At 35.9% G+C, this 26031-nt stretch overlaps 1 protein-coding gene across 4 annotated transcripts in view; it reads left to right on the top strand.

The window, feature by feature from the left end:
• GPBP1 (GC-rich promoter binding protein 1) overlaps nt 1–25066 on the top strand; it is a 72311-nt gene extending 47245 nt beyond the window's left edge. For 2 of the 4 annotated variants that reach the window (XM_040262556.1, XM_040262557.1), the window contains exons 4-13: nt 4572–4695; nt 4829–5052; nt 5922–5988; nt 7035–7094; nt 14246–14430; nt 15034–15174; nt 16969–17136; nt 17590–17777; nt 20855–20957; nt 22648–25066. In XM_040262556.1, coding sequence (XP_040118490.1) covers nt 4572–4695; nt 4829–5052; nt 5922–5988; nt 7035–7094; nt 14246–14430; nt 15034–15174; nt 16969–17136; nt 17590–17777; nt 20855–20957; nt 22648–22806 — 1419 coding nt within the window. In that variant the 3' untranslated portion in view covers nt 22807–25066. The remainder of the gene's footprint in view (nt 1–4571; nt 4696–4828; nt 5053–5921; nt 5989–7034; nt 7095–14245; nt 14431–15033; nt 15175–16968; nt 17137–17589; nt 17778–20854; nt 20958–22647) is intronic. The other 2 variants (XM_040262558.1, XM_040262559.1) reach the window with 1 other exon arrangement.
• Nucleotides 25067–26031: the final 965 nt, after the last annotated feature.

The following is a 26031-nucleotide window of genomic DNA, read 5'->3' on the forward strand; positions in this document are numbered from 1 at the left end:
CGTTAGCATCAACTATGAAACACACTGGTACTGAATTGGCCTAGTGGCTCCAACTGCAGGATCACTTTAATTTCCCACTCTTACTGCTGAGATTTTTCCAAATTTTTATCAGCCATGTTGGGATACTAGGGTCCATTCCCACCATGGGCACACAGACTAAGGAGTTTGTTTATTTTATTTTTTTAAAATTTATTTAATTGGAGGCTAATTACAGTATTTAGTGGTTTTGGCCATACATTGACATGAATCAGCCATGGGTGTACATGTGTTCCCCAAACTGAACCCCCCTCCCAACCCCTCCCCATCCCATCCCTAAGGGTCATCCCAGTGCTCTGGCCCTGAGCATCCTGTCTCATGCATCAAACCTGGACTGGCGATTGCCAGGAGCCAGCACGGGCCATCCCAGTCATGACAAGGTCGTGTGGAAGAGAACTGTTAAGCAAGGCTTCAGGACTCAAGGGGCTCCCTAGACCAGCTCGAGCATTTACCCCAAAACCAGAATCTGTCTGTCTTACTGTTTTGTGCCTTTCACCAACTCTCCTGACATACAGGGGGCTATCCCCGACCACCTTTCTCTGGAGAAAATCAACTTAGGGCTCTAGCTAATAAGTCTCCTGGACATGAGAGGAATATTTCAAATCAAACCCCCTCTGTTAGCATTCTAGCTTGCTTGGCAGGTTTATCCAGACTCTTGGAGCTACGCATGTGATTATTTGCAGCCTCCCAACTGTGAGAGGCACGGGAAGCCTGAAACATAGAGCCTTTCAAAGAGTTAAAAGTTATTAGAGTAGTGCTGGTGTAGGATTTCATTATTGGGCCAATGCTTGTTGCTAAGTTCCCATATCTCTTATCCACTGTGCACCTGGGAGTGCATTAGTTAACATAGTTGGAATGTAAGAAAAACAAGTGTAGCCTTGAATTTAACCACATCAGACCTTTGAGCTAATTGGTTCTTTCTTGTAACTCACTGCACCTTTGCTCTGTGAGAAATGTAACTCTGTTTAGCATTTTCTGAGGCTGACATAGATTAGAAATATAAAGAAAAAACACTTTGAGGGAAAATAAGTTTTCTGGTTGAGCAGCCTTTATCAAAAGAGGGTCATAAAATGTTCACAGGCCTCCAAGGCCAGAAGATAAAGTACACAACATCATTTGTGGGAAAGTTTTGCAGAAAAAATCCTGGTTTCGATCAGGGCAAAACTGCTGGAATGTTTGGGCTGACTCTGTATGACCTTGCATCTTTCATTTCCCTCTATGTACAAGTTAAGGTATAAAAGTCTCTTTTGAAAATAAAGTAACGGGCCTTGCTCGAAGAAGCTTGGTCACCCCGTGTCTTTTTTTTTTTCTTTCTCTCTCTTACTCTCTTTTTCAGGCTGATCCCTTGGAGTGTAGAGGCTCCCTGCGTTCACTTATCTGCCTGGGTTTCTAAGACCTGAACGGGAAGAAGTTCTGCGTCTTCACTCCCTCGGGAGACCGGGAGGGCACCTGTGGCCTCCGTGAACAGGGCAAGCCCCTTGTCTCAGGGCTTTATTGGCTTTTTGTGTAAACCAAGGAATATCAGCCTTTTTCTCTCCTCTATTCCTCTCTCATTCATTCATTCGCCAACACCGTTTCTCCTTCAGGTTCTCCTGGATCCTGCGGGGGCTGGACCCCCCGCAGGCGATCTATTTCACATATAGTTATATACATGTTTCAATGCTATTCTCTCAAATCATCTCACCCTCGCCTTCTCCCACAGAGTCCAAGAGTCTGTTCTTTACATCTGTGTCTCTTTTGCTGTCTCACATATAGGGTCATCGTTATCATCTTTCTAAATTATATATATATGTGTTAATATACTGTATTGATGTTTTTCTTTCTGACTTCACTCTGTGTAATAGGCTCCAGTTTCATCCACCTCATCAGAACTGAATCAAATGTATTCTTTTTAATAGCTGAGTAATATTCCATTGTGTATGTGTACCACAGCTTTCTTATCCATTCGTCTGCCAGTGGACATCTAGGTTTCTTCCATGTCCTGGCTATTATAAACAGTGCTGTGATGATCATTGGGGTACACGTGTCTCTTTCAATTCTGGTTTCCTCGGTGTGTATGCCCAGTATGGCAGTTCTATTTCCAGTGTTTTAAGGGACTCTCCACACTGTTCTCCATAGTGGCTGTACTAGTTTGCATTCCCACCAACAGTGTAAGAGGGTTCCTTTTTCTCCACACCTTTTCCAGCATTTATTGTTTATAGACTTTTTGATAACAGCCATTCTGACTGGCATGAGATGGTACCTCGTTGTGGTCTTGATTTGCATTTCTCTGATAATGAGTGATGTTGAGCATCTTTTCATGTGTTTGTTAGCCACCTGTAGGTCTTCTTTGGAGAAGTGTCTGTTTAGTTCTTTGGCCCATTTTTTGATTGGGTTGTTTATTTTTCTGGAATTGAGCTACATGAGCTGCCTGTATATTTTTGAGGTTAATTCTTTATCAGTTGCTTCGATTGCTATTATTTTCTCCCATTCTGAAGCCTGTTTTTCACCTTGCTTATGGTTTCCTTCGTTGTGCAAAAGCTTTTAAGTTTAATTAGGTCCCATTTGTTTATTTTTGCTTTTATTTCCATTACTCTGGGAGGTGGGTCATAGAGGATCTTGCTGTGATTTATGTCAGAGAGTGTTTTGCTTATGTTTTCCTCTAGGAGTTTTATAGTTCTGGTCTTATATTTAGATCTTTAATCCATTTTGAGTTTATTTCTGTGTATGGTGTTAGAAAGTGTTCTAGTTTCATTCTTTTACAAGTGGTTGACCAGTTTTCCCAGCACCACCTGTTAAAGAGATTGTCTTTCCTCTGTTGTATATTCTTGCCTAGACTAAGGAGTTTAGTATGTATGTGCATATCAGAGTTACAGTCTAAGCTTTCAGGACGACAGCTCATGATTTCTTTAGCATCGAATGTGGGAAAGTTCAGGGTGGAGGAGGAGACTGTTCCTTTGGGGGTTGCATGGGTGGCCTGGAGGCATTTTCTCTTGTGGCTTCTCAAGCCAGGATTGGTGTTGATTTCTCTTTTATGTACCTCCTGGCCCCGGGAAACACCCCAGGCTGGTACCTTTCATGCCCCCATGTACCACAATGCCATGGCTTTGCCCTGTACGGAAAAGTTTGAATTACTCTTGTGCTTAATGCTGTCTCCCCTCCGTGGGAGTGGGTAGGATGGTAATGTGGGTACCTGTGTGAAACAGAACTATAAGAGTTTGTTTCTTTCTTGCCTTAAGTTCTGGTGCACACTGACTTTCATGTTAAAGCAGCTGAGTTTGATGTGGGGAAGAAAGGAGTCAGAAAGTACAAAGAGCACAGAATACATCCACTCCAGAAAGCTAGGCTTTGCATTTTTCTTTGTTTCCAGTGTCAGTAGCAATTTGGCCTTAACAAATTTACTTGTAATGTTTTCAGTCTTTCCCAAACTCTGTTCTCATTGCTGTTCAGCTTTGGTGACCTCTTGACTTCAGCGGCTACAGCCATATTGCCTTTCAGATGGGACCCCATCTCATGATAATACATCTCTTCCTTCTACTCCGAGGAGAATTTCAGCATTAAAGCACTATTTGGACATCTTGCTTCAGTCCTGCCCCTTGCCACTTACTTAGTTGCTAAACAGTGAGGAACCTTTACTTCCACTCATCATTTGGATGAGGACAATTGTTGCCAGGTCCTGAAGAATCTTATCCTGTGCCGCCCCCATCTGGCCTAAGAGACCCTACCCTTGTTTTTCTAGAAAGTTTTAGCTTTGAGAGCATGGTATCTTCATCACCGTAATTGGTAGGGTTGTGAAGTGTTTGGGTTTTTACCCTACTTAAAAGTTTTAGCAAGTCAGGTTATCACTGTTGTTTCATAGACGCTGGTGGAAGACAGATGAAGGGCTTTGTCCTTCATGCATAGAAGCAGCATGAGGATGAAGCCAGGAGCAGTAGAGAAACTTGCACCAGTAAGTCCCACAGTGGCCATGTGGAGGAGCCTAGTTAAATGAAAAGAGTGTGTGCAGTGTGTTTGTATTAAAACTGAGGAGCTTTTCTGTTTGTCCTGGAGAGAATTGTAATAATTGTTTTTACAACATTCTTCCTTTGACAGATTTTTTAGAACACTTGTTTTGGGGAAGAGGAGTTTGGAAATAAATCTGTAGAGAACTTAAAATAGAACTGTAGCTTCATTCGCCATAATTTTCTAATCTTGAAGAAAACCTTGAGCTATTTAAATCAAAGAATGTGAAATACACGATACTATGTTTTATTTTAAAAGAAGTGTACTATATTTGCCTTGATGCCTTTACAGTGGCTTTACCTTTAAAGTTTTCGGATGAATATAGTTGTTAAACTCTTTAAGAATGGTGCTCTCGTTTATCTCAGGTAGAAAAAATAGATGAACAGTGGAATCCCTCTTAAGTTTTCAGTTACCAAACACATTGAAATAATTATAAAATATTCTTCTTAACCATTTAAAATTCCTGGGAATAAATTAAGCCAGTGTATTACTAGTTTCTGAAGTTAGTCAAATTTTATATGTATGTTTATCTGTATGCTTATAATTTGTTTCAGTCGTCATTGAATTTTGAAAAGCATTCTGAAAACTTTTCATGGACAGAAAATCGTTATGATGTGAACCGCCGACGACACAACTCTTCAGATGGCTTTGATTCTGGTATTGGACGTCCTAATGGAGGTAAAGTTGCTGAGAAATAGTAGAGTTTAAGAAGAGTTTTCTTCACATTCTTGCAGTAATTGTTTTGATTGTGATTGAGTCTTTAAGCATAACCATCTTTGAACTTGTAATACTTTGCCATTATTTTTAAAAGGTAACTTTGGAAGGAAAGAAAAAAATGGATGGCGTACACATGGAAGAAATGGTACTGAAAACATAAATCATCGAGGGGGATATCATGGTGGAAGTTCCCGTTCTCGTAGCAGTATTTTCCATTCTGGAAAAAGCCAAGGACTACATGAAAACAACATACCTGACAGTGAAACAGGGAGGAAAGAAGACAAGAGAGAACGCAAGCAGTTTGAGGCTGAGGATTTTGTAAGTTGCTTGTAATCTTACTATGAATGAGGTTTCTACAAGTGCTATTTAAGCATCAAATCTCTCAGATTTTATTACCTATCATTTTCTCCAGAGATCACACTTGACAGGTTCAATTATTTTTTAATTTTTACTTATTTATTTTGGTTCAGTTATCTTTAGTCTTTACATTTCGTGAGACTTTCTGTAGATAATTCTGCCTTCCCCAATCTTCTTCATTCCTTAGATCTGTCTACTTATTCCTGTGTCTCACCATGTGGTTTTTTTAAACTTTGGATAAATTTATGTCATATTATTCTTCATAGAAGTTTAAATAATTTCCCTTTTCTAAAGAGCAAACATCTACTAAGCTAATCTTTAGAGTACACATTCAGTGCTCAACTCAGTTTCCTTTTAATAACCTGAGCATCACTGTTTGAAGTAATAAACTTGTACTTTTGTTTGAGTATGAGCTTGTTAACTAAAGCATTCAGGGATGCAAACCTAACAGAAGAATTAAGGAATGGTCTGATTTCCTCTTGTCTGCTCTTAACCTTATACTAAGAAAGGATGATTTCTCATATTGATGCAAAGACTGGATTCTCCTCCATTTGCTTTCTTTTTTTCTTTTTAAACACTTTTTCTTCACATAGTTGAGGATGAGGAGAATATTTAAAGGCACCTTGTTTTCTTCAACTTAGCGTGAATATAGATATTAACCATTTTAATTGTTAAGTAGAAAGTAAGATTTATGAATAATCAGTGTTTAGTTGTTAAGAGTTCATTATGTCAGATTTGTCAGTATATTCTTGAGATTACTTTTAAGAGGAATTTTTTTCTTAAATATGATTAAACCTTTGTTCTTTTTATTCCACCTTTTTTTTCCCCAGCCATCTCTAAATCCTGAATATGAGAGAGAACCAAATCAGAATAAATCTTTAGCTGCGGGTGTATGGGGTAAGTAATTTTTGATCTATCGTTGAGGGGTATAAAAATGTTATTTTTAGGTTTCAGATTTGTGTTTTTTAAAATAGTAGGCTAGAATTAAACTTTATCTTTTAAATACCTGTTTTTGATGTGCTAAGCTATAAAAAAAAGGTAGCACTTTAAAAAAACAAGATATTGGGGACAGAAGAAAAGCTTGATTTGGATAATTATTTACACATATTAGTACCATTAAATATATTCAGGTATGAGTTTTTAAAGTAAGTTAAATGTAATGAATTGATATCATTTGGAGAGCAGCTTGACAATCTGTTGAAACAAAAAATTTAGTTTAACTCAATTTATAGTTTTTCAAAGTTGAAAACTTAACTGGAAAGATAAGTACTTTTAATCATAGTGTGCTATAAAAATAATTTTTTTACTTAATGAAAATGGTTCTACATAGACAGTATTAAAAGTAATTGTATAAATTTTGCCTAGAACTAGTCTATGTTTGAAATTATTTGCCTTTTTGGTTGTCAAATCTTGACAGTTTTTCTGGTAATGACTCCCTTTTCTTTAAAACTGCTGAAAGTTTAATTTGATAGCATCTACAGATTAAACTGCACTTAGAGTAACTTAATTAGCTTTTTAAAGATTCAAGTGAAGTTTAAAATAATGGAATAATTTAAAATATGAAGATTTGATATCTGAAAAATAAATTTAATTATTTGATACCAAATTCAGAGGCGATGCATCTGCTTTGGAACTTGTACACACGTCCTTGTGTTTTTCTATTGAAAATAAGCAATTTACCAAAACAAAAGGATCGTGGCTTATGACAGCATAATAGTCCTAACGATAAAGGCATTATTTTAAACTTTGCCACTTCCTCTGCTGTTCTTTATTGTATTTGGGGGTGATACGCTGGGGGAATTATTTTGTTTCTTTTGATCTCCCAATTTATTTAAGGGCTTCTTGAGGGTGGGGGTGGGGGTGGTCAGACACTTTTGTTAGAACCATGTGAATGGCATTGTTTTTTCTGTATTGCAAATTAGTATTTCTACCACTCTCCCCAGGCCTACACGCCCAGACACACACATACCCAACCAAAAAAATCTCCCAAGCTCCTCTCTTAGGTATGTTTCCTTATTATTCAGTTTTTCTGGGAACAGCTGATTGCATAAGAATATAGAACCACCTGCAAGGTGTTAAATAAAATCTCTTAAGAAATTAGGAATAATTTGGATTTGATTAAAATGAAAGTAAATAAAATCAAGAATGTTAGTGAGCATTTGTCATATAAAACTACCTGTAAATACTACTGGTACTGATCCTTGGTTAATAATTTAAGAAATGATTTAGAAATACATTTTTGAAAATATTGAGCATAAAATGTATTAATATAAAGATTTTGGTTCTACTGTTTCAGGGTTGATCTAAGGATTTTGAGCGTTAGTTGAAAAGATGTTTAAAAGGACGATGTACTCTTTACTGTGTCTTAGGTAAACTAAAAAGTGTGTCTGCATTAGAAAAAAAAAACTGTGACTTGATTAATTGTTAAATTCCCAGTACTTCCCGTAGGAATACAATGAGACTTTCACTGTGTTACACTTCACTATTCCTTTCTTAATTTATGCCCTGGGTTCCCAAATATTGTTATCCCCATTGCAACATTTAAAATAGCTATGTTCCTGAGGAAGACAGAGAATTTTCAGTAGAACTTTTCTAGTGCTACTTCCTTCCAGGTAAGTCAAAATTTAATAATGGAAATGTAATATATATTAAAAAACAAATACCACCAGTTTGTCCCTGAAACTGTCCTTTTGCAAATCAAAAATTGCAAGAATCTAAACATAATATCCCAATTAAAAAAAATAGTTTGAATGAAGTATTAATAGTTAAGCTGTTTAAACCTGTTGTTAAATATGTTTAATTCTACCTAGAACTTAGTTTTACTGGAAACTCTTTGTAGTTTGTAACTGACTTTTGTAGTGTTTTTATCTTAACCAGGATTACTGTTGCTTGATTCATACTAAATTTATCTCCTATATCTAGCAATTTAAATCTAAAACAAAAAATCAAGGCACTTCAGTGTTTCTGTGAGAATTTTAAAATAATTTAGCTGGGTGATTGATTTGAGTAGTGAGAAAGAGAGAAAATGATATGCGTTTGTATGCAGTTTGAGACACTGCTGCTGTCGCTTCAGTTGTGTCCGACTCTGCGACCCCAGAGACTGGCAGCCCACCAGGCTCCCCCATCCCTGGGATTCTCCAGGCAAGAACACTGGAGTGGGTTGCCATTTCCTTCTCTAATGCATGAAAGTGAAAAGTGAAAGGGAAGTCGCCTCAGTTGTGTCTGGACTCTTAGCAACCCCATGGACTGCAGCCTACCAGGCTCCTCCGTCCATGGGATTTTCCAGGCAAGAGTACTGGAGTGGGGTGCCATTGCCTTCTCCGGTTTGAGACATTAGTAACTATCAAATTGACTTGTGTTTTTAGAAGTCCTACTGGCTATTCTGTGTTGACATAATGTGTCAGCAACGTAGTATTAACAGAGCCTAACATTTTGTGCTTAAGATACTAAATAATGAAAACCTTTAGTCACTATTAATTAGTTTTGTTTCAACTCAGCATTTACATTTGTTTATCCCTCAATAATTTGATGAACTTCCTAATTTTTGCTTGGATTTGATATAGTACTATGAACTTTATTTGTTTAGCCTTCTGAATTAAAGCAAATTGGTGACCAGTTCTTAAAGATGGATTGTTACCTAGAGAATTCTAATGATACTAGTCACTAGCATACAGGTTGAGTGACATGATAACACTAAAGGAGGTTTTAGGTCATGAAAACAAGTGAAGTGTTTAAGGTGACTTTGTAAAGGGATTAAGAGAAGGGAATAATCTTTATCAGATGGCTTTATATAAAAGTATTCTGTAGGTAGATTATATATTGGTATGAGTCTACGTTCCTTCAGTGTCTCAAGTGAAAACAGTTGCTAACATAACAGTAAGAAAAAGGTAACACAACACATGTTCAAAGTTGAGAAGGGAAAATTAAGACTTTGATTAGATGACTTGACATAAGTAAGAGTTAGAGTTGGAAATAGTGTTCATCAATTAAATTGTTTTTGTTTTAGAAAGCCTGCTCTTTTTCATATGAGTAATGTGGGTACCTTGTTAAAGGAAAGAATATCATGCCCCTTCTTTGACATTATGTCAGTGAAACTCATGTGACTAAAAGTCTCATACTACTGTAAAACAAAATATTTTTACATTATATAAAATATCAAAAATAGCAATATTCAAATAATATCAATCTATAGAAAAGTAATCTTGAAAATATTTCTATCCTTTAAAATTAGTGTTCAGATGGCTTTATTGCTATGGTACCGATTCTTTGCTTCTGATATTTGTATGTTGTTATGTCTTATGTGATTGAGTTTCCTCTTCAAATTAGTGTGAAAACAATTAAAATACTATTTATCCTTCACTTGACTATTATTCACACGGTAAAGTTGCCTCTTATTTTATGATGAGGAAACTAAACTAATAATTGTCATCACTGTGATGAGGGGAAGGGCGGACCCTGACTTGGTAGTGTACACTTTGAAGCCTCCTATTTTGACCATTCAGTATAGGCTTACTAGTAGTATTTTAGTTGAGAATGGTATACATTTTGAACTGTCTGACCTAGCCAATACTCTAATCCATTTTCTCCAGTAATATAATACAGCGGTTAAGTGCATTATCAGATAGTTTTGGGCGCTGACATTAGGTCTTTTACTTTTTAATTATTTAGACTTTGGGAAGGTTACTTAATCTCAGTGAATTTTCTTGTCTCTGAGATGAAGATGGAGCACTGTGCTAATACTAATGAGAGAAGCATTGTTAATATTAAGTTGTCTGTTAAATTGGTATCCTTGATCATGTTACAGCTGTTTAATATGAGTTAGCTAATTAAGTTCAAATCCAGTAAGTGAGGAAGATTCTGATAGATTTACGAAAAGACAAAAAGTGATAGATTCAAAAATAAAAGTGAAAATTGATTGACTCAATATAAGCCAACTGTATGGAGAGCATGAAAACAGAAAAGAGAATATGGAATTGAGATGTCAGCTCTGACTTACGCATGTGGCCAACTTACTTTGTATTATACGTGGCAGTGTTTTAATTCTAATTTTTCTTCAAAAGATTGAGCCTCTCCCCTCCACTATTGGCTTTGGATCTAAGGAAAAAAACTTACTACAACATTCAAAGATAGTGGGAGAGCATGAAATAACAAGATGATAAAGCAATATTTAAAGCCAAGTATCATCGGATTACAGTTGTTTGTGAGGATAGAAGGAAATAATATGAAAATCCACAACTCATTTTGCCTTTAGGTATTTTGAAGGCAATTTGAATATCTGCTTTATATGAGATAATAAGCATATATGATTTATAGAAGGAAGTCACCAAAGTCACTAATTCTTCTTTATAAGTGTTCATGTCTTTCATCAATGCATAAATTTTCTCTTAAAAAAAAAATGAGCAGTTTGAATCTTTTTCAGAAAGTTTACCAGTTGATAAAGTGAAGAAAGTATAGAAAGAGTCATTGGATACTGTTTGAATCCAACAGATTCAGCACCTGGCTCAGAAGGTTCATGTCAGGAGGATTTGCAGAGATAATCTATGACTAGATAAACCAGTTTATAAGTAATAGAAATGATGCAGATTTAAGTTACTAGTGCTGCCGTCACCTTTGCCATTGTGTAGATGTGATTATTACCATCAAGAACCAGCTTTCCCACCCTGCCTCTTTTCCTTCTCCCTTCCCTCTCCCCCTTCCTCAGACCTCTTCCTCACTTGTCTTTTTGGTTCCTGTGTTCTTGTATTGATATTTAACACATTAATTTGAGCACTTAGCTAGATGAAAAAGTAGGGATTCTGAAGTCCAAGTTCTCAATTTTGGTCAGCCAGTCTCATGATACCAGCAGTTCAATAACCTGCATCTGCTGCTCTTGGAGAGTCTGCAAGAGCAGCAGGGAAGGCTGGTGGGAATTGCCTGCAGCTCACCCTGAGGACACAGACACCAGTGGCACACACAGTTGGGAACACGTCACCAGGTGAACACCACTGCTGTCGGCCGCCATGCCATCCTGGCCCATCAGACTAGGAACACATTTCTTGTTAAACAGGCAGGTTTGTATAGTGTGTTCAGCATAGATAATATATGATATAGGTTAGTCTTTATTTTGTTTATTTCTGTTGTAATTTTTCTCATCTTCTATACTCTTGTGGTTGTTCAATTTAAATTTTAGGTTTAAAATTCTTCAAAAAGACACTTTTAATTTGAAATACAGTTACCTATTTTAGTGGAGATTGTATATGACTTTTCTGGACATTTTTCTTTAAAGAGAACATTTCACTGTAACTCCGAGACAAGAACTGTTTTCATTTTATAGATGAGATTAACTAGTGATGTTGGAGCAAGTATCAAAATTCTGTAAATCTGGTATGAAAGCACATGGTCTTAATTTCTGTACTATTTGAATATGAATGCTTATGTAACTAAATCAGCACTGTGCCTGCTTTCTTTTTCCTCCCAGTCCCTTTCATCATCTTTTAGGTACCTTTATTACCTCTTGTCTGTGAATGATTTCTTAGGCTTCATCTTTCTTTGTAGGATTTTCTTTCATTCTTTGTACCAAAGACCTCTTTGAGGAAACTGTGAAAGTATTTCTTAGGTATCTAGAAATCCAGTTTTAGGAAAGATGAATTTTGTAGTCAGAAATTATATTGAGGCTTAATCATCCCTGAGTGTTTATCTGTTCTCCTCTTCTGTCTTCTAGTTTTATTCAGTGATGACTTATGTACAAAAATATTATTTCTTTTTCATTTTGTATCCTCAGCCTTCAATGTGAAATCATTTACTTCTGCCTGAAGTACATTGTTTAGGATTTGCTTTAGTAAAGATTTTACTTTAGTAGATTTACTTTTCTTGGTGATTAATTTTTGTCTGAAAAGATTTCATTTCTGTCTTGTGCTTTATATGGCATTTCCAAGTCCCACTCTACAATCCAGGATTCTATATAGTCCCCTCCTCAGCTGTTGGGTTTCTTTGTGCACACACTAAGCTGAAGTTTCTTTCTTTACTTTATTTACTCTCTAGAAATATGGGTTGATATCATTCATTGTTGAGGAACCTCCTCCTGTTCTTTATTGCTGTATTTGTTTGCTCCTTCATTATAGTTTGGGGGGTTTCCTGGTAGCTCAGATGGTAAAGAACCTGCCTGCAAGCAATGCAGGAGACCTGGGTTAGATCTCTGGGTTGGGAAAGTCTCCTGGAGAAGGGAATGGCAACTCACTCCAGTATTCTTGCCTGGAGAATCCCGTGGACAGACGAGCCTAGCTGGCTACAGTCCTTGGGATTGCAAAGAGTCAGACGTGACTGAGCGACTAACCCTCATTATGGTAATTTTAACATAAGGATCTAAAAGGGAACAAAGGTAAACTTGTGTGCTTAATTGACGATATTGGAATAGAAGTCTTTGCCAGTCATGTATGAACTTACTGTGGTGCATAGATAAAACAGCCTCCTACTTGCAGCACTTGGATTTTTCTGAGATCAGACCTTAGAGACTCTTAGACTTTTTGCATTTCCCAGCATCAGTCAGTCATCCCTCAGATTCCTAAGGTTCATTAACTTAGATTTTGAGTACCGGACTGTTAAGATTTTCTCTTATATTCTAATTTAAAGAATTGGTAATTTCAGGAGTCTTTTTATTAATTTTATTTATGCTGTCACCTTCTGCTTACCAGAAGTAATTGTAAAACTTAAAATTGTTTAGCACTATTTCTAATGTTCTTCATTGGATCTCTGTGTAAGGTCATTATTCTTCATTTTCGTTTTGACTTCAGTGTGTTAGTTCTTTAGAAAAACTATATATTGGTGATGTAATTAGTGTCCTTGTGTGCCTGAAAATATTTTTCTTAGCCTTCATATCCTGGGCCTTTGTAGGTAGCTGAGAAGTTGGAATGTTTGCCCTAGTAGAGTGTTTACCTTTCAGAAAGATGAATCTTTTCTCAGTTTGCTTTAGGTTCTTGAGTGGTCTGTTTTTTCATTTGTTTGCTTGTTTTTGCTACACCGCAGGGCTTGTGCAGTGAAAGCACTGAGTCCTAACCACTGGACCACCAGGGAATTAATTCTCAGGTTCTTGTTCTTTTATTTATTTATTTATTTATTTTAGCATTACAATAAATGAACTACTTTATCAGCTGTATAGTTTGAAGAGTTTAAGTTTCAGAGGGACTTTGAGAATGCCTTTGTATCCCTAGTAGTCCTTGTTTAGTTTCTGAGATAAATCAATAGAAAGTTTGGTTTGTTTGATGCAGGCCATCATTATATACATATGTACCACTCACTGTCTTATAGGATCATATCTTAAACTAATTTTAATTCACATTTTCTGCTGTTTTATTTCCAGTTAATTCTTTTCTTTGAAACTCTTCAGTGGTGAAACTGATGGCTTTCAGAGTTTTTCTATAGGAAGAAAGACATGTCACTGCCATTGTTGGAAACATGCTCATTGTAACACCTGTTTAATTACACATTAACTGTTTGGTTACAGATTAACTGATTAAACTCTAGAAGTTATATTTCATATTTTAGCAAATTCAGTTGTCTTGAGAAAAACTTTCTAGTATAATCTTCAGAAGCAAAAGATTGAGTTGGATCCCTACAGCTTGCACAATGCCTTCAGTTTAGTTTCGATGGCCAGTAAATATTTGAATGAACTGGTATTATGAAAACATAGTTCCCCTTTTCATTAGTCATAAATTAAGCAGGAATTTAGAAATAGAGGGACTGTAGATCCTTTCTTATTGGTAATAATTTTATGAATGAAATAAAAAGAAGTAGTAAAGCTCTTCAAAATGGAAAAGAGGAAAATGTATCTTGTATTTCAAGTCTTAAGAGCTGTTAGGATGAAATTTATAATTGAAAAATATACTCGAATGTAATTAATTTTGGCTTGGTCATAGTTAGCATTCTAGGCCACTGTCTAACTGAATTCATCTCAGAATGTTACTTGACATTGCTCAGTTCCTTGCTATGGTCTGATGATTGTTGAAGCTTTATTTCTCAAGCAAGAATACAATTCATACTTACATAGTTTAGCCATTTTATCCAAGAAGCAGCTGTTATTTTTAAATAGAGTAAAGTTTGGAATATGCTTTTCTTTGGTGATTTAATTTTATGCTAAAATCTAAACTATATAACTGTTACTCGTGCTTTATTTATACAGAATATCCCCCGAATCCTAAATCTAGAACTCAAAGGATGCTGGTCATTAAGAAAGGTAATACAAAAGACTTACAACTATCTGGATTCCCAGTAGTAGGAAATCTTCAGTCACAGCCAGTTAAGAATGGGACTGGTCCAAGTGTTTATAAAGGCTTAGTTCCTAAGCCTGCTGCTCCACCTACAAAAGTAAGTTCTAAATTGTTTAACATGCAAGTTACAAGTTGATATCAACTGAATTACTTTGGCCAAAAAAATGTTGAAAAATTCACATCAAAGTAGGGAGGGTATTGGTGGGCTGCTGATTTCTAAGTGGAAAGTGTTGGGCCATTGTGTATCCTTAAATTATCTTTTAAGTGGTTTGTATGTTTGTCTGTGTATGTTTTCTTGTTTTAGTAGTCAGTAGTAAATGAAATCTGTAAATACTTGTTTGCCAGATGCGTCTGTGATATATTTGCTTAATAATGGTATAAAATGCTGTCCTTCATCTTCAGTTGTAGGCTTTTGAAACTCACTTGTGTTTTTTTGGTATTAGGCAAAAGAAACCTAACTTAAGATAAAACTTGGAAAAAAAAAGCAAGGTAGTTAAATGTTTTATCTGAATACCAGATTTTGATTTTATTTGTAAAAAAAAAAAAAAGAGAGAACCATGTAGAAATGATTAAGATACAATACAAAATAATTTTTTAAAGTCATATTTAGTTATCTTTATTTTATAGTATTCACTTTGTTCTCTCTTTATGTAATCTGTTTAGATAGACATTTATTAATGTTCGTGTGTTTTTTCTTTAGCCTACACAATGGAAAAGCCAAACTAAAGAAAATAAAGTTGGGACTTCTTTCCCTCATGAGTCTACATATGGTGTTGGCAACTTTAATGCTTTTAAATCAACTGCCAAGAATTTTAGTCCATCAACAACTTCAGTGAAAGAGGTATGGCATTTAATAAAAGTACTCCTGAGGAGCCAAATGTATCTCAATCATGATAATTTAGTTAACAGTGAACAAAAGGCATAGATTCATTGAACAAATTCATTAAGAGACTTTAGTTCTTCCAGAATTCAGATACTTCTCTGTTTGCTAACTAATTTTGCAATTTAAGGAGGGCCAATTTTAAAAATTATTAACACAATGTCCAGATAACCTAAAGTATAGAAAATTCTTTGGTAAAATAAACATGTGTAACCCATTAACCAGAAGGAGTAGTTTAAAAAAAAATTATTTATTTTAGGTTCTCCTGGGTCTTCATTGCTGTACAGCCTTTCCTTGAGTTTTGGCAAGCGGGGCCTACTCTCTAGTTGCAGTGCTTGGGTTTCCCTTGTGGAGCATGGGCTCTAGGGTGCTTAGGCATCAGTGGTTGCAGCATATGGGCTCAGTAGTAGTTGGAACTCCTGGGCTCTTGATCACAGGTTCAGTACTTGTGGTGCACAAGTTTAGTTGCTCCTCAGCATGTGGAATCTTCTGGATCAGGGTTGGAACCTGTGTCTCCTGCTAAGTCTGTGTCCAACTCTTTGTGACCCCATAGATGTAGCCCACCAGACTCCTCTGTCCATGGGATTGCCCAGGCAAGGATATTGGAGTGGTTTGCCATTTCCTATTCCAGGGAATCTTACTGACCCAGAGATCGAACCCATGTCTCCTGCTTGGCAGGCAGGTTCTTTACCACTGAGCCACCAGGGAAGCCCCAGAAAGAGTAATTTTTAAGAAAAGAATTATGAAAACAGATGTTTTTACTTTTGTCATAAAGTTATGCTATGATATAGGATTAAACCTTAACTAAAAAATCAGGATTTATATACTCTTCTTTTGGGAATGATGGACATTTTATTAGTATTAACACTCAGCACAGAGAGGAGGAAGAAGAGAGAAAGATGCATGTTTACTGACTTTGAATACTTAATAGCTTACACATTTCTTTTTCATTTGGCCAGCTTTCTGAAACTTCTAGATGAGGGACTTCCCTGACCAGTTCAGGGACAAAAGACACTTGTGACTATATTGTAATAACTGAGATTGTTCTGGGTACTATATTGGAATATTATAACCCCCTCATTGACTAGTTCTCAGTCATAGAATTTTAGAGCTGTGCTAGAAGGACCAGCATTTCCAGCTGGTTAAATGTGGCTTCAGTTCATTATAGTCTGCAGATGTTATTGCTAAGTTAAGCATTTTGATTTATTCCCATGGCTTAAAATTCCTGTGACACAGAATTCCAACATTCTCTTTCCTTCTGTAGTCCACTCTCAATATATGAAAAATAAAAAGACTCCAGTACATGTCCCTTTACCACGCTCCTCTGCTCTTCCACAAAACTTCCCTTGTGAAATTCTATATGATAAACCCTTAGTGTACCTGTGCATAAATAATTATACTAGTTCATTTTGGAAACTATTATTAGAACCTTCGAACTCTGGAACACAGTTTTAAAAACTGCTTTTAAAAAAAATATAAAAATATTTAAACAATTTCAGGATCCATTTTATAAAATAATATTTAAAACTCCTAATTTAGAATCATAGATCTTAGTATTATCAGACTTTGTTTCTCGGATAAGAAAGATCATTCAGTGAGATAGATTAAAAATAACAAGGATAGTAGAAAATATAATTTAAAATCAATTTTGTTGTATATTGTGAAGAAAGTGAAATAGAAAGTCATTATAGTTGTGAACTTTATGTTGATATTAGTTGTCTGTGTATTTATCAACATTCTAAATTTTTTTCTTAGTGTAATCGCTCAAATTCTTCTTCACCTGTTGACAAACTTAATCAGCAGCCTCGTCTAACCAAACTGACACGAATGCGCACAGATAAAAAGAGTGAGTTTTTGAAAGCATTGAAAAGGGACAGAGTGGAAGAGGAACATGAAGATGAAAGCCATGTGGGCTCAGAAAAGGTAATTAAACGTGTAGTGTAATTCTTGGGCTTGACATTAGCATGTCATTGGAATAGTTGGACAGATATTATTTAGAATCTTTGAATATTTTCATATTTCTGAAAGCAAGGCTAGTTAGCTATTTGCATAAATAATGAATTCCTTTCTGAATAGATTTTTCTTACTCTAGTTGCTGTGCAAAAATGAAATTTAAAAGATTCCTGTTCATATTTGTACTTTTGGTTTTCCCCATCTTGCCTGCCTTTGTCCTTTTAATTTTTGGTTGAATAGATGTGAATACTTGAAGTTAGTAAGTTCCTTTCACAGCTTAGTTTTACATCTTATGAAACTGTTTTCTACATGATTATATAAACATTACAGTTATGTTTTATCCATGAAAATCTAACCAGGATTTATTAAAGGTTCCTTTTTTAATAACTATTCTCTAATTTTTTTTAACTCTTCAAAAATCAGGATGACGACTCATTTAATTTGCATAACAGCAATAGTACTCACCAAGAAAGGGATATAAACCGAAACTTCGATGAAAATGAAATTCCACAAGAGAATGGCAATGCCTCAGTAATTTCCCAACAGATCATTCGGTCTTCAACTTTCCCACAGACTGATGTTCTTTCTAGTTCACTTGAAGCAGAGCACAGGTCGGTGTTTTTACTTTTTTCTCTACCCAAAATTTTGATTTTACATGGAAAATTGATTTCTTTTTTAACCAACTTCATCGAGATATAATTTATATACATTCTTAATTTTTTTACTCAGTTCGTTAATTTTGGGTGTATTTGAAGTTGTGTAGCTGTCACCACAGAACATTTCTTTCACTCCATAAAGAAACCCCATGCTCATTTACAGTTACTCCTCATTGTTACTCTCTTTCTTGGGTGACCACCAGTCTACTTTCAGTAATACTTTCAAGGTTCATCCATATTGTAGCATGTGTTTCTCTGAAAATTTAGTGCTATTTATTTTCCGTGGCTTCAGATTTTCTGTAAATCTCTTGGGCAGGGAGTCGGGGGATGCGGGCTGTGGGATCTGTTTTCCTGTCCTGGGAGCGAATCCAGCCCACAATAGTGAAAGCATTAATCCTAACCACTAGACCACTAGGGACCTCCCTGTAAACTTTCTTAAGTTAACATACATACTTAAGTACTCATGTAGCTTGATTTAAAAAGTTAGGTATCAGTGATACAGTTCTCAAGGATGACTTTTTTTGTTCAAATGTGTAAATTAAAATTTAAAATGAAATAATTTGGCATATATATTACTAGTTATCAAGTTTCAGTATACCATCACAATATTGAGGATAGTTTCAACATCAGAGAGGTAATTGTTACCTTGTCTAAGCACCAAATGAATTAATAGAAATGAGTGCCAGAGAAGTTCAAAGGAATTTGGGGTTAGATAGCATTACGGCTTGAGTACCAGTTAGAAAGTTTTAATTGGGACCTAAATTAAATCTTAAAAGGTGAGACAATACAGGCAAGGGTACTGGGTAATCATTTTGAAATGGGGGTTAGAAAGATGTTTAGAATAGAATACATGCATGGTTTGTTTTAGGGCTGATGTATAGCATAACTTGACAAGAGTGTGGAGTCCTAAATGGAGTTAGAGATACATTGCAAAGTCAGGGTCTTAGAGATCTAGTCAAACTATCTGAATGCTTTAGATGAAGAAGGAGCTCTGTCTTATACCTGGTTTTTGAGTAGGATTTGTGACCCAGGTCTTCCACTTCTAGTGCTGTGCTTTTTCTAATGTAAGGAATTTGAATTTGTCATTGTGTGTTACGGAGTTTACTCTTTTAGGAATTGGGAAGTTGTTGAAAATATTTGGCAGAGGGTGTTAATTGTGAAAGTGGTATTAGAGTGATTTGATAACAGTTTGAAAGAGAATGAGAAGAAATGCTAATGAAAAGGCAAAGTGCTGATTACTGTTACGATCTGTTCCTAATTGTGGGTTTAGTCCAGAGGCCACAGAGTTTGGTGCAGTGTATATTAAATGGGGAGGCAGAAAACCAGAATTCTGCTTCTTTGCTATCAAGTAGGCAAAATTTTTTACTTACATGATCATGGTTCTTCATCTGTAAAATGTGGGAATAGTGTTTTGTTGTTCAGTTGCCAAGTCACGTCCGAGTTCGCAACCCCATGGACTGCAGCACTCTAGGCTTCCTTGTCCTTCACTGTCTCCTGGAGTTTGCTCAAACTTACGTCCATTGAGTCAGTGATGCCATCCAACCATCTCATCGTCTGGTGCCCCCTTCTGCTTTCACTCTTTCCCAGCATCAGGCAGTGTCTTTTCTAACGAGTTGGCTGTTCGCATCAGGTAGCCGAAGTATTGGAGCTTAGCAGTAGTTCTTCCAGTGAGTATTCAGGGTTGATTTCCTTTAAGATTGACTGGCTTGATCTCCTTGCTGTCCAAGGGACTCTCAAGAACATTAATTATCTAGCACCACAATTTGAAGGCATCAATTCTTCGCCACTCTGCCTTTATGGTCCAGCTCTCACAGCCATGCATGACTACTGAAAAGACCATAATCTTGACTATATGGACCTTATCAGCAAAGTGATGTCTTTGCTTTTTACTGTACTGTCTAGGTTTGTCATAGCTTTCCTGCCAAGAAGCAGTCGTCTTTTAATTTCATGGCTGTAGTCACCATCCACAGTGATCTTACAGCCCAAGAAGAGGAAATCTGGTATTGCTTCCACCTTTTACCCTTCCGTTTACCATAAAGTGATGGGACCAGATGCCATGATCTTAATTCTTGTAATACTGAGTTTTAAGCCGGCTTTTTCACTCTCCTTTACCCTCATCAAGAGGTTCTTTAGTTCTTCACTTTCTGCCATTAGACTGGTATCATTCGCATATCTGAGGTTGTTTCTATTTCTCCTGGCAATCTTGATTCTAGCTTGTAACTCGTCCAGCCTGCCGTTTTGCATGATGTTCTCTGTGTATAAGTTAAATAAACAGGATGACAATAAACAGCCTTGTTGTACTCCTTTCTTAAACCTGAACCAGTCAGTTGTTCCATAAAAAGGTTCTAACTGTTGCTTCTTGACCTGCATACAGGTTTCTCAAGAAACAGGTAAGATGGTCTGGTATTCCCATCTCTTTAAGAGTTTTCTACAGTTTGTGATGCTCCACACAGTCAAAGGCTTTAGGTGAAATTATGGGTATATTTCAAGTCTCTGAGCACTGATTTTTTATGAGATTGTTTTATAGTATGTAAAGATCTACAGAGTAGTCAATTTGTGACAGGTTCAGTTTGAAAAATGAGTTAGGTGTAAAAAGGAGTAACAAGTGCTTAAGGGATGTAATTATTTAAAAAAAAAAAAACAGAAGTAGAAAACCTAGTGAATAGCTAAGAACATGATGAACTATAGTGGCCCTAAAGAAGATGGGGAGGTGTATTGCTTCTGCTTTTAGTATAAGAATTTAGCAAATTTTCTTCAGTTTTTAGCCTAAAGAACCTTTTGCAAGTTTCCAGCCTTAGAACCTCTTACATCAAAGATAAAGTAATTAGGCATTTCATTCTGATCTTATTATTTAAAACAGTTTATTGGGCATAATCTTACCTATTCATTTTCAGAAAGATATTTAAAGCATAAACCCTAACATCTTTTGTGCGTACTTTGTATAATGGATCATGTTTTCTTGCACATAATATAAAAGGACTTAATTTGGGTGAAATTCTAAATTAAATGTATTCATTTCCATCCCTTTCCAGATTGTTAAAGGAGATGGGTTGGCAAGAAGACAGTGAAAATGATGAAACATGTGCACCCTTAACTGAGGATGAAATGAGAGAATTCCAAGTTATTAGTGAACAGGTAAGAACTGAATGATGTAAGCTCACTTTAAAAATAGTCCTTCCTTAATCAGAACAACATATAACTAAGCATTTTTAAGGGGTGAGATAGAAGTTTTATTTAGGGATTTGTTGAGCATCACATTATAGGTCAGATTTGCCTTTTTTTTTTAAATAGGTCCTCAAGGCCGATTTGTTTAAATCCATGGATCTGCAGTGCTTAGAAATTAGTGTAAAGAATATGTCTGATTTATCATTTTCCAGGCAGGCATTTAAAAAATCACTTGGTGATAAGTAGAAAACAACAGTAGCTTTCTTAAATGTAATTTCATCTTTTATCCTTTTCTTGGCACAGGAATTTTGATATCCTGTAACATCTTATATATATTTTTTTAATGTCTCCATAGTTGCTCTTCTGAAAGAGTTGTTGTTTAGTCGCTAAGTCGTGTCTGACTCTTGACCCAGTGAACTATAGCTGTTCTGGCTCCTCTGTCCATGCAATTTCCCAGGCAATAATATAGGAGTGGGTTGCTGTTTTCTTCTCCAGGTCATTTTCCCAACCCAGGGATCAAACCTGATATACTCTGTTGGCAGGTGAATTCTGTACCACTGAGCCACCAGGGAGTATTTCTTAGAAGATGCATGGTAGAGCTGAGGGAAATCTCAGGGAGTTTTTCAGTTTTTTTTTTCAAATCCATTATACTTTTTGAAAATAGTTCTGGTCACATAGAAGTGATTTTCTATATAGAAGTATTATCAATGTTAATAATCTTCAAAACACTTTTCACATGGTTTGAATGAAATTTTTGAGGAAATTAGTTATATTTAATAGATTCGTCATCCTAAAAAAAATTTGTGCTAAAATGCAAATAACATAAAATTTACCATTTAGATGATTTTTAAGCATACATAGTTCTGTGGCATTTAGGTACATTCACCTTGTTATGCAGACATTACCACCCCTCACCTCCAGAGGTCTTTTCTTTTTGTAAAATTGAACCTCTGTACCTATTAAACCATAACTATTCCTTGTTCCTCCCAACCCTTGGAAACCAGCACTCTGGTTTCTGTCTCTATGAATTTGACTGCCTTAGCCCCTTAGGTAAGGAAAATCATGCAGTATTTGTCCTTTTGTGACTGGCTTATTTCACTTAGCAGAAGGTCTTCGAGGTTCATCTATGTTGTAGCATGGGTCAATCAGAATATCTTTTTTCAGAGACACAATAATCCATTATATGTGTATGTGCCACATTTTGTTTATCCATTCGTCCATTGATGGACACTTGGGGTGCTTCCACCTTTTGGCTGTTGTAAACAATGCTGTGTGAATATGGGTGTATAGATAGCTATCTATCTACATGGCTATAGATTGATAAGTAGTATCTCTTTGTCTGTCTGTCTCTCTGTATATATATATACACACACACACCCCCAAACATTAGAATATATATGTGTATATATGTAAATGGTTTGGTATGCTATAAATGCAGCTCTCCCAAGAGTAGTGATTTATTCCTAGGAAATATTTTGTTATATTGGTTTGATCTATAATTACCTATATAGCTAGTTTTTCAGAAATGATACCATAATCTGTGGAGTTTTTTTTACCTTTAATGTGTTCTTGGTTACATTTAGTTTCTAGAGCATTCTTAGTTTGTAGTAACTCTTGGAGGATAATTTATTTATTCAGTTTATTTTTGTTGATATTTTAGTTACAGAAGAATGGTCTGAGGAAAAATGGTATTTTGAAAAATGGCCTGATCTGTGACTTCAAGTTTGGACCCTGGAAAAACAGCACTTTCAAACCCACTATTGAGAATGACGACACAGAGACAAGTAGCAGTGACACATCAGATGACGACGATGTGTGAAGGATTTCCTAACAGCTTTAGAAATTTTAGTGTGATACATCTCTCATACAGTTTGGGGTGAATTGTAAAAATGAAGAACTATAATTTATGTAGTAAAATACCCCATTAGAAGATGATTTTTTTGGGGGACTTCAATATGAAGAAAACCAAGAATGTTGTGTTGGGCTGTGTTGAACATTATTTCTTTGTAAATGAATGTTGTAGAAATGAGGACTTTGGTTGATCCAACATTGACTTTCTTCATCACTGCAGCATTTCTCTGACTAGCAATGTGACGATGTAACAAATGAGAGTTTCTCATTTAATAATAAAAAAATTGTGTAATGTTTTGCAAAGCTTCTGTCTTAAAATGTCCAGGTCTTAAGAAAAAAGGCAGCTTACACTGTTCTGCTTGCAGAGTCATACCTTTTCGTACAATGGAAATCCTCAAGTCCACTTTGTGTGGCACTGTCCCCAGCCTTCCCCCTCCAAAAAAGGACAATGTAGCATGTTGGCTAAAACTGGAGCAAAGTGCACTAAAACGTTAATTTCCTGAACTCAGCTGTTGTGCTAGTCACGTTTTAAAACATAAATTGCTCTTTAGCCATTTGTAGTTCAGTAAATATAACAGGAAAGACTTGCCACACTTTCTTCCAAATTTAAGGAGGTGATTTTCAAGAGCTTTATTTGGGTATGTTGTAAGACCAGGATTTTCAGAGTTGATGGAAAAGAGTCTTGTGGGAAAACTTATTTTGATAAATTATTACACATGCAGAAAAAGTGATCACACTGACTGGATCTGTCCACGTGGAAAATAAACTGGATTTTCAGAATATTGTCGTTCTCTGTAGTGTTCAAGATATTGGTCTCTCAACACATTGTGGTTTATTCACTCTTTTAAAACAGTTACACTTTATTCCTTTATGGTGATTACTTTTGAGTTTAGAAAAAAAACTACTTAAAATAGCCCTTTTATTATCAACTGCTTAACAAGTTTATTGAATGAATGGTAAAAAAACACTTTATTTTTCATTTGCACATTATAGAATTTTCTCTTTACTGCTCACTGTAAGAGTAATTTTGCTTTCTTTTTTTAGTATTTTTGATTGTTCTGATTTTGTTTACCCACATTTGCTTTTAGCTTCTTCCATCCCCCTTCTTGTTTAAATATATTCTGATTGTAAAGAGCATAATCTTAAAGCACAAATGTTTAAGTTAACATCCTTAAGATGTGTTCTCAGAAAGCTGGAGTGTTTTTGCTGTTTTTCATTTTAGAAATCCTATGCGGGATCCCCAGCTTTCACCAGAAGCCAGATGTTTTGGTTCACATTGAGACTGCTGGTGATGGGGAAATTTAAACAAAACACAAATTTCACCCCCACAAAACTTCTGAGGATGAATTAAAGTGGATATTAGTATTAAATAGATCTTAAAATTTATCTTTTATAATAGGCTTTTATTATATAATATGCCATAAACCAGTCTAATCACTTAAAGTGAAAGGTAGCATTAGCCACAGGGAAACTGAAACAAAGCTCTATCAGTATCATATTGAATGTTTTTGGAACTCTTAGATTGCACTGTTTGGTTTATGGCTTAATGTTATCAGATGCAAATTGTATTTGCTAGCACAAGCTCGAAGGGATCTGAAAAATGTGGTTTACGTTTGAAATTAATTTATTGTGTTTTCTAAATAGCTTTTAGAAAAGATTCTTACAATTTTCAATTTTTTGTTGTTTTCTGCTTTCAGATAATTTTGCCTTAAGTCTCATTTTTCAGCAGTTACTGTTTATTGTGCGTTCACATATTGTGATATTGAATGTTGCCATTGTGGTAAGATACAATGGTATGGTTTATTCTATGTATTTAATGATAGCATTAACCAGTTTGGCTCCTGAGTAGATGGAGCCATATGGATGTATTTTATTTTGATAGAATGTTTAAAGCGTAGTATGATTTTAACTTGCTCTTGAAATATGGGCAGCTGGTAAGAGTTTGGACTGTATTGTTTGAAAGAGAGCCCACAAGTATTATGGAAACTAGTTAAATTGTACATCTAGTGTGAAATTGTCAAACCCAGGACATGGAGGCCTGGGGGGGAAAGTTACTGCTTTTAATTGCTTCAAACTGTTTCTCTGCAGCAAGTTCTTTTTTACAACCACTTTATTGTGGTATAAATTGGCATAAACTACATATTTGAAGCATATATTTTATCTTTGCCTTGTGGAAACCATTGCTGGGGTCAGGGTAGTGAAAATATATGTCACACTGAGAAGTTTAATGTTTCCTTGTTTGTAATCTTCCCCTTTTAACTACTACTACTACCCCCTCTTCCCAGCCTTTTTTTAATGAGCAAAATTCTTATGGTAATGGATTTTACATAGCATTTCCAAAATTATATCTTGTCTTATATTCAGGATTAGGGTAACTTTTATTTCCATAAATATATTTTTATTAAAGTTGAAATAAATATAGAAATGTTAATCTAAAAAAATCAGATTCGAAAGCATCAGGTATACCTTATTAAAATTCAGTGTGTTGAAGGGCTTGGTGTCTATAAACATTTTAAATTTCTTTGCTTGTTTGTACTGTTGTTAGAATAAGATTACATAAGCATTTAAACTTACTTAGGGATAAGTTTAAATACTAACGTCCTAAATAACTTCAGTCGCTCAGTCGTGTCCGACTCTACAACCCCATGAGCCGCAACACTCCAGGCCTCCCTGTCCATCACCAACTCCTGGAGTTTAACCAAACCCGTGTCCATTGAGTCAGTGATACCGTCTAATCCTGTGTTCCCCTTCTCCTCCTGCCTTCAATCTTTCACAACATCAGGGTCTTTCCAAATGAGTCAGCTCTTCGCATCAGGTGGCCAAATGTTGGAGTTTCAGCTTCAGCATCACTCCTAATGAACACCCAGGCCTGATTTCCTTTAGGATGGACTGGTTGACTCCTTGCAGTCCAAGGGACTCCCAAGAGTCTTCTCCAAAACCACAGTTCAGAAGCATCAATTCTTTGGCGCTTAGCTTTCTTCACAGTCCACATCCATACATGACTACTGGAAAAACCATAGCCTTGACTAGATAGACCTTTGTTGACAAAGTAATGGTTCTGCTTTTTAATATGCTGTCTAGGTTGGTCATAACTTTTCCTTCCAAGGAGTAAGCATTTTTTAATTTCATGGCTGCAGTCACCATCTGCAGTGATTTTGGAGCCCCCCCAAATAAAGTCAGCCACTGTTTCCAC

Source organism: Oryx dammah, unplaced genomic scaffold (assembly GCF_014754425.2).
Source record: "Oryx dammah isolate SB20612 unplaced genomic scaffold, SCBI_Odam_1.1 HiC_scaffold_20, whole genome shotgun sequence".
Taxonomy (NCBI): Eukaryota; Metazoa; Chordata; class Mammalia; order Artiodactyla; family Bovidae; genus Oryx; species Oryx dammah.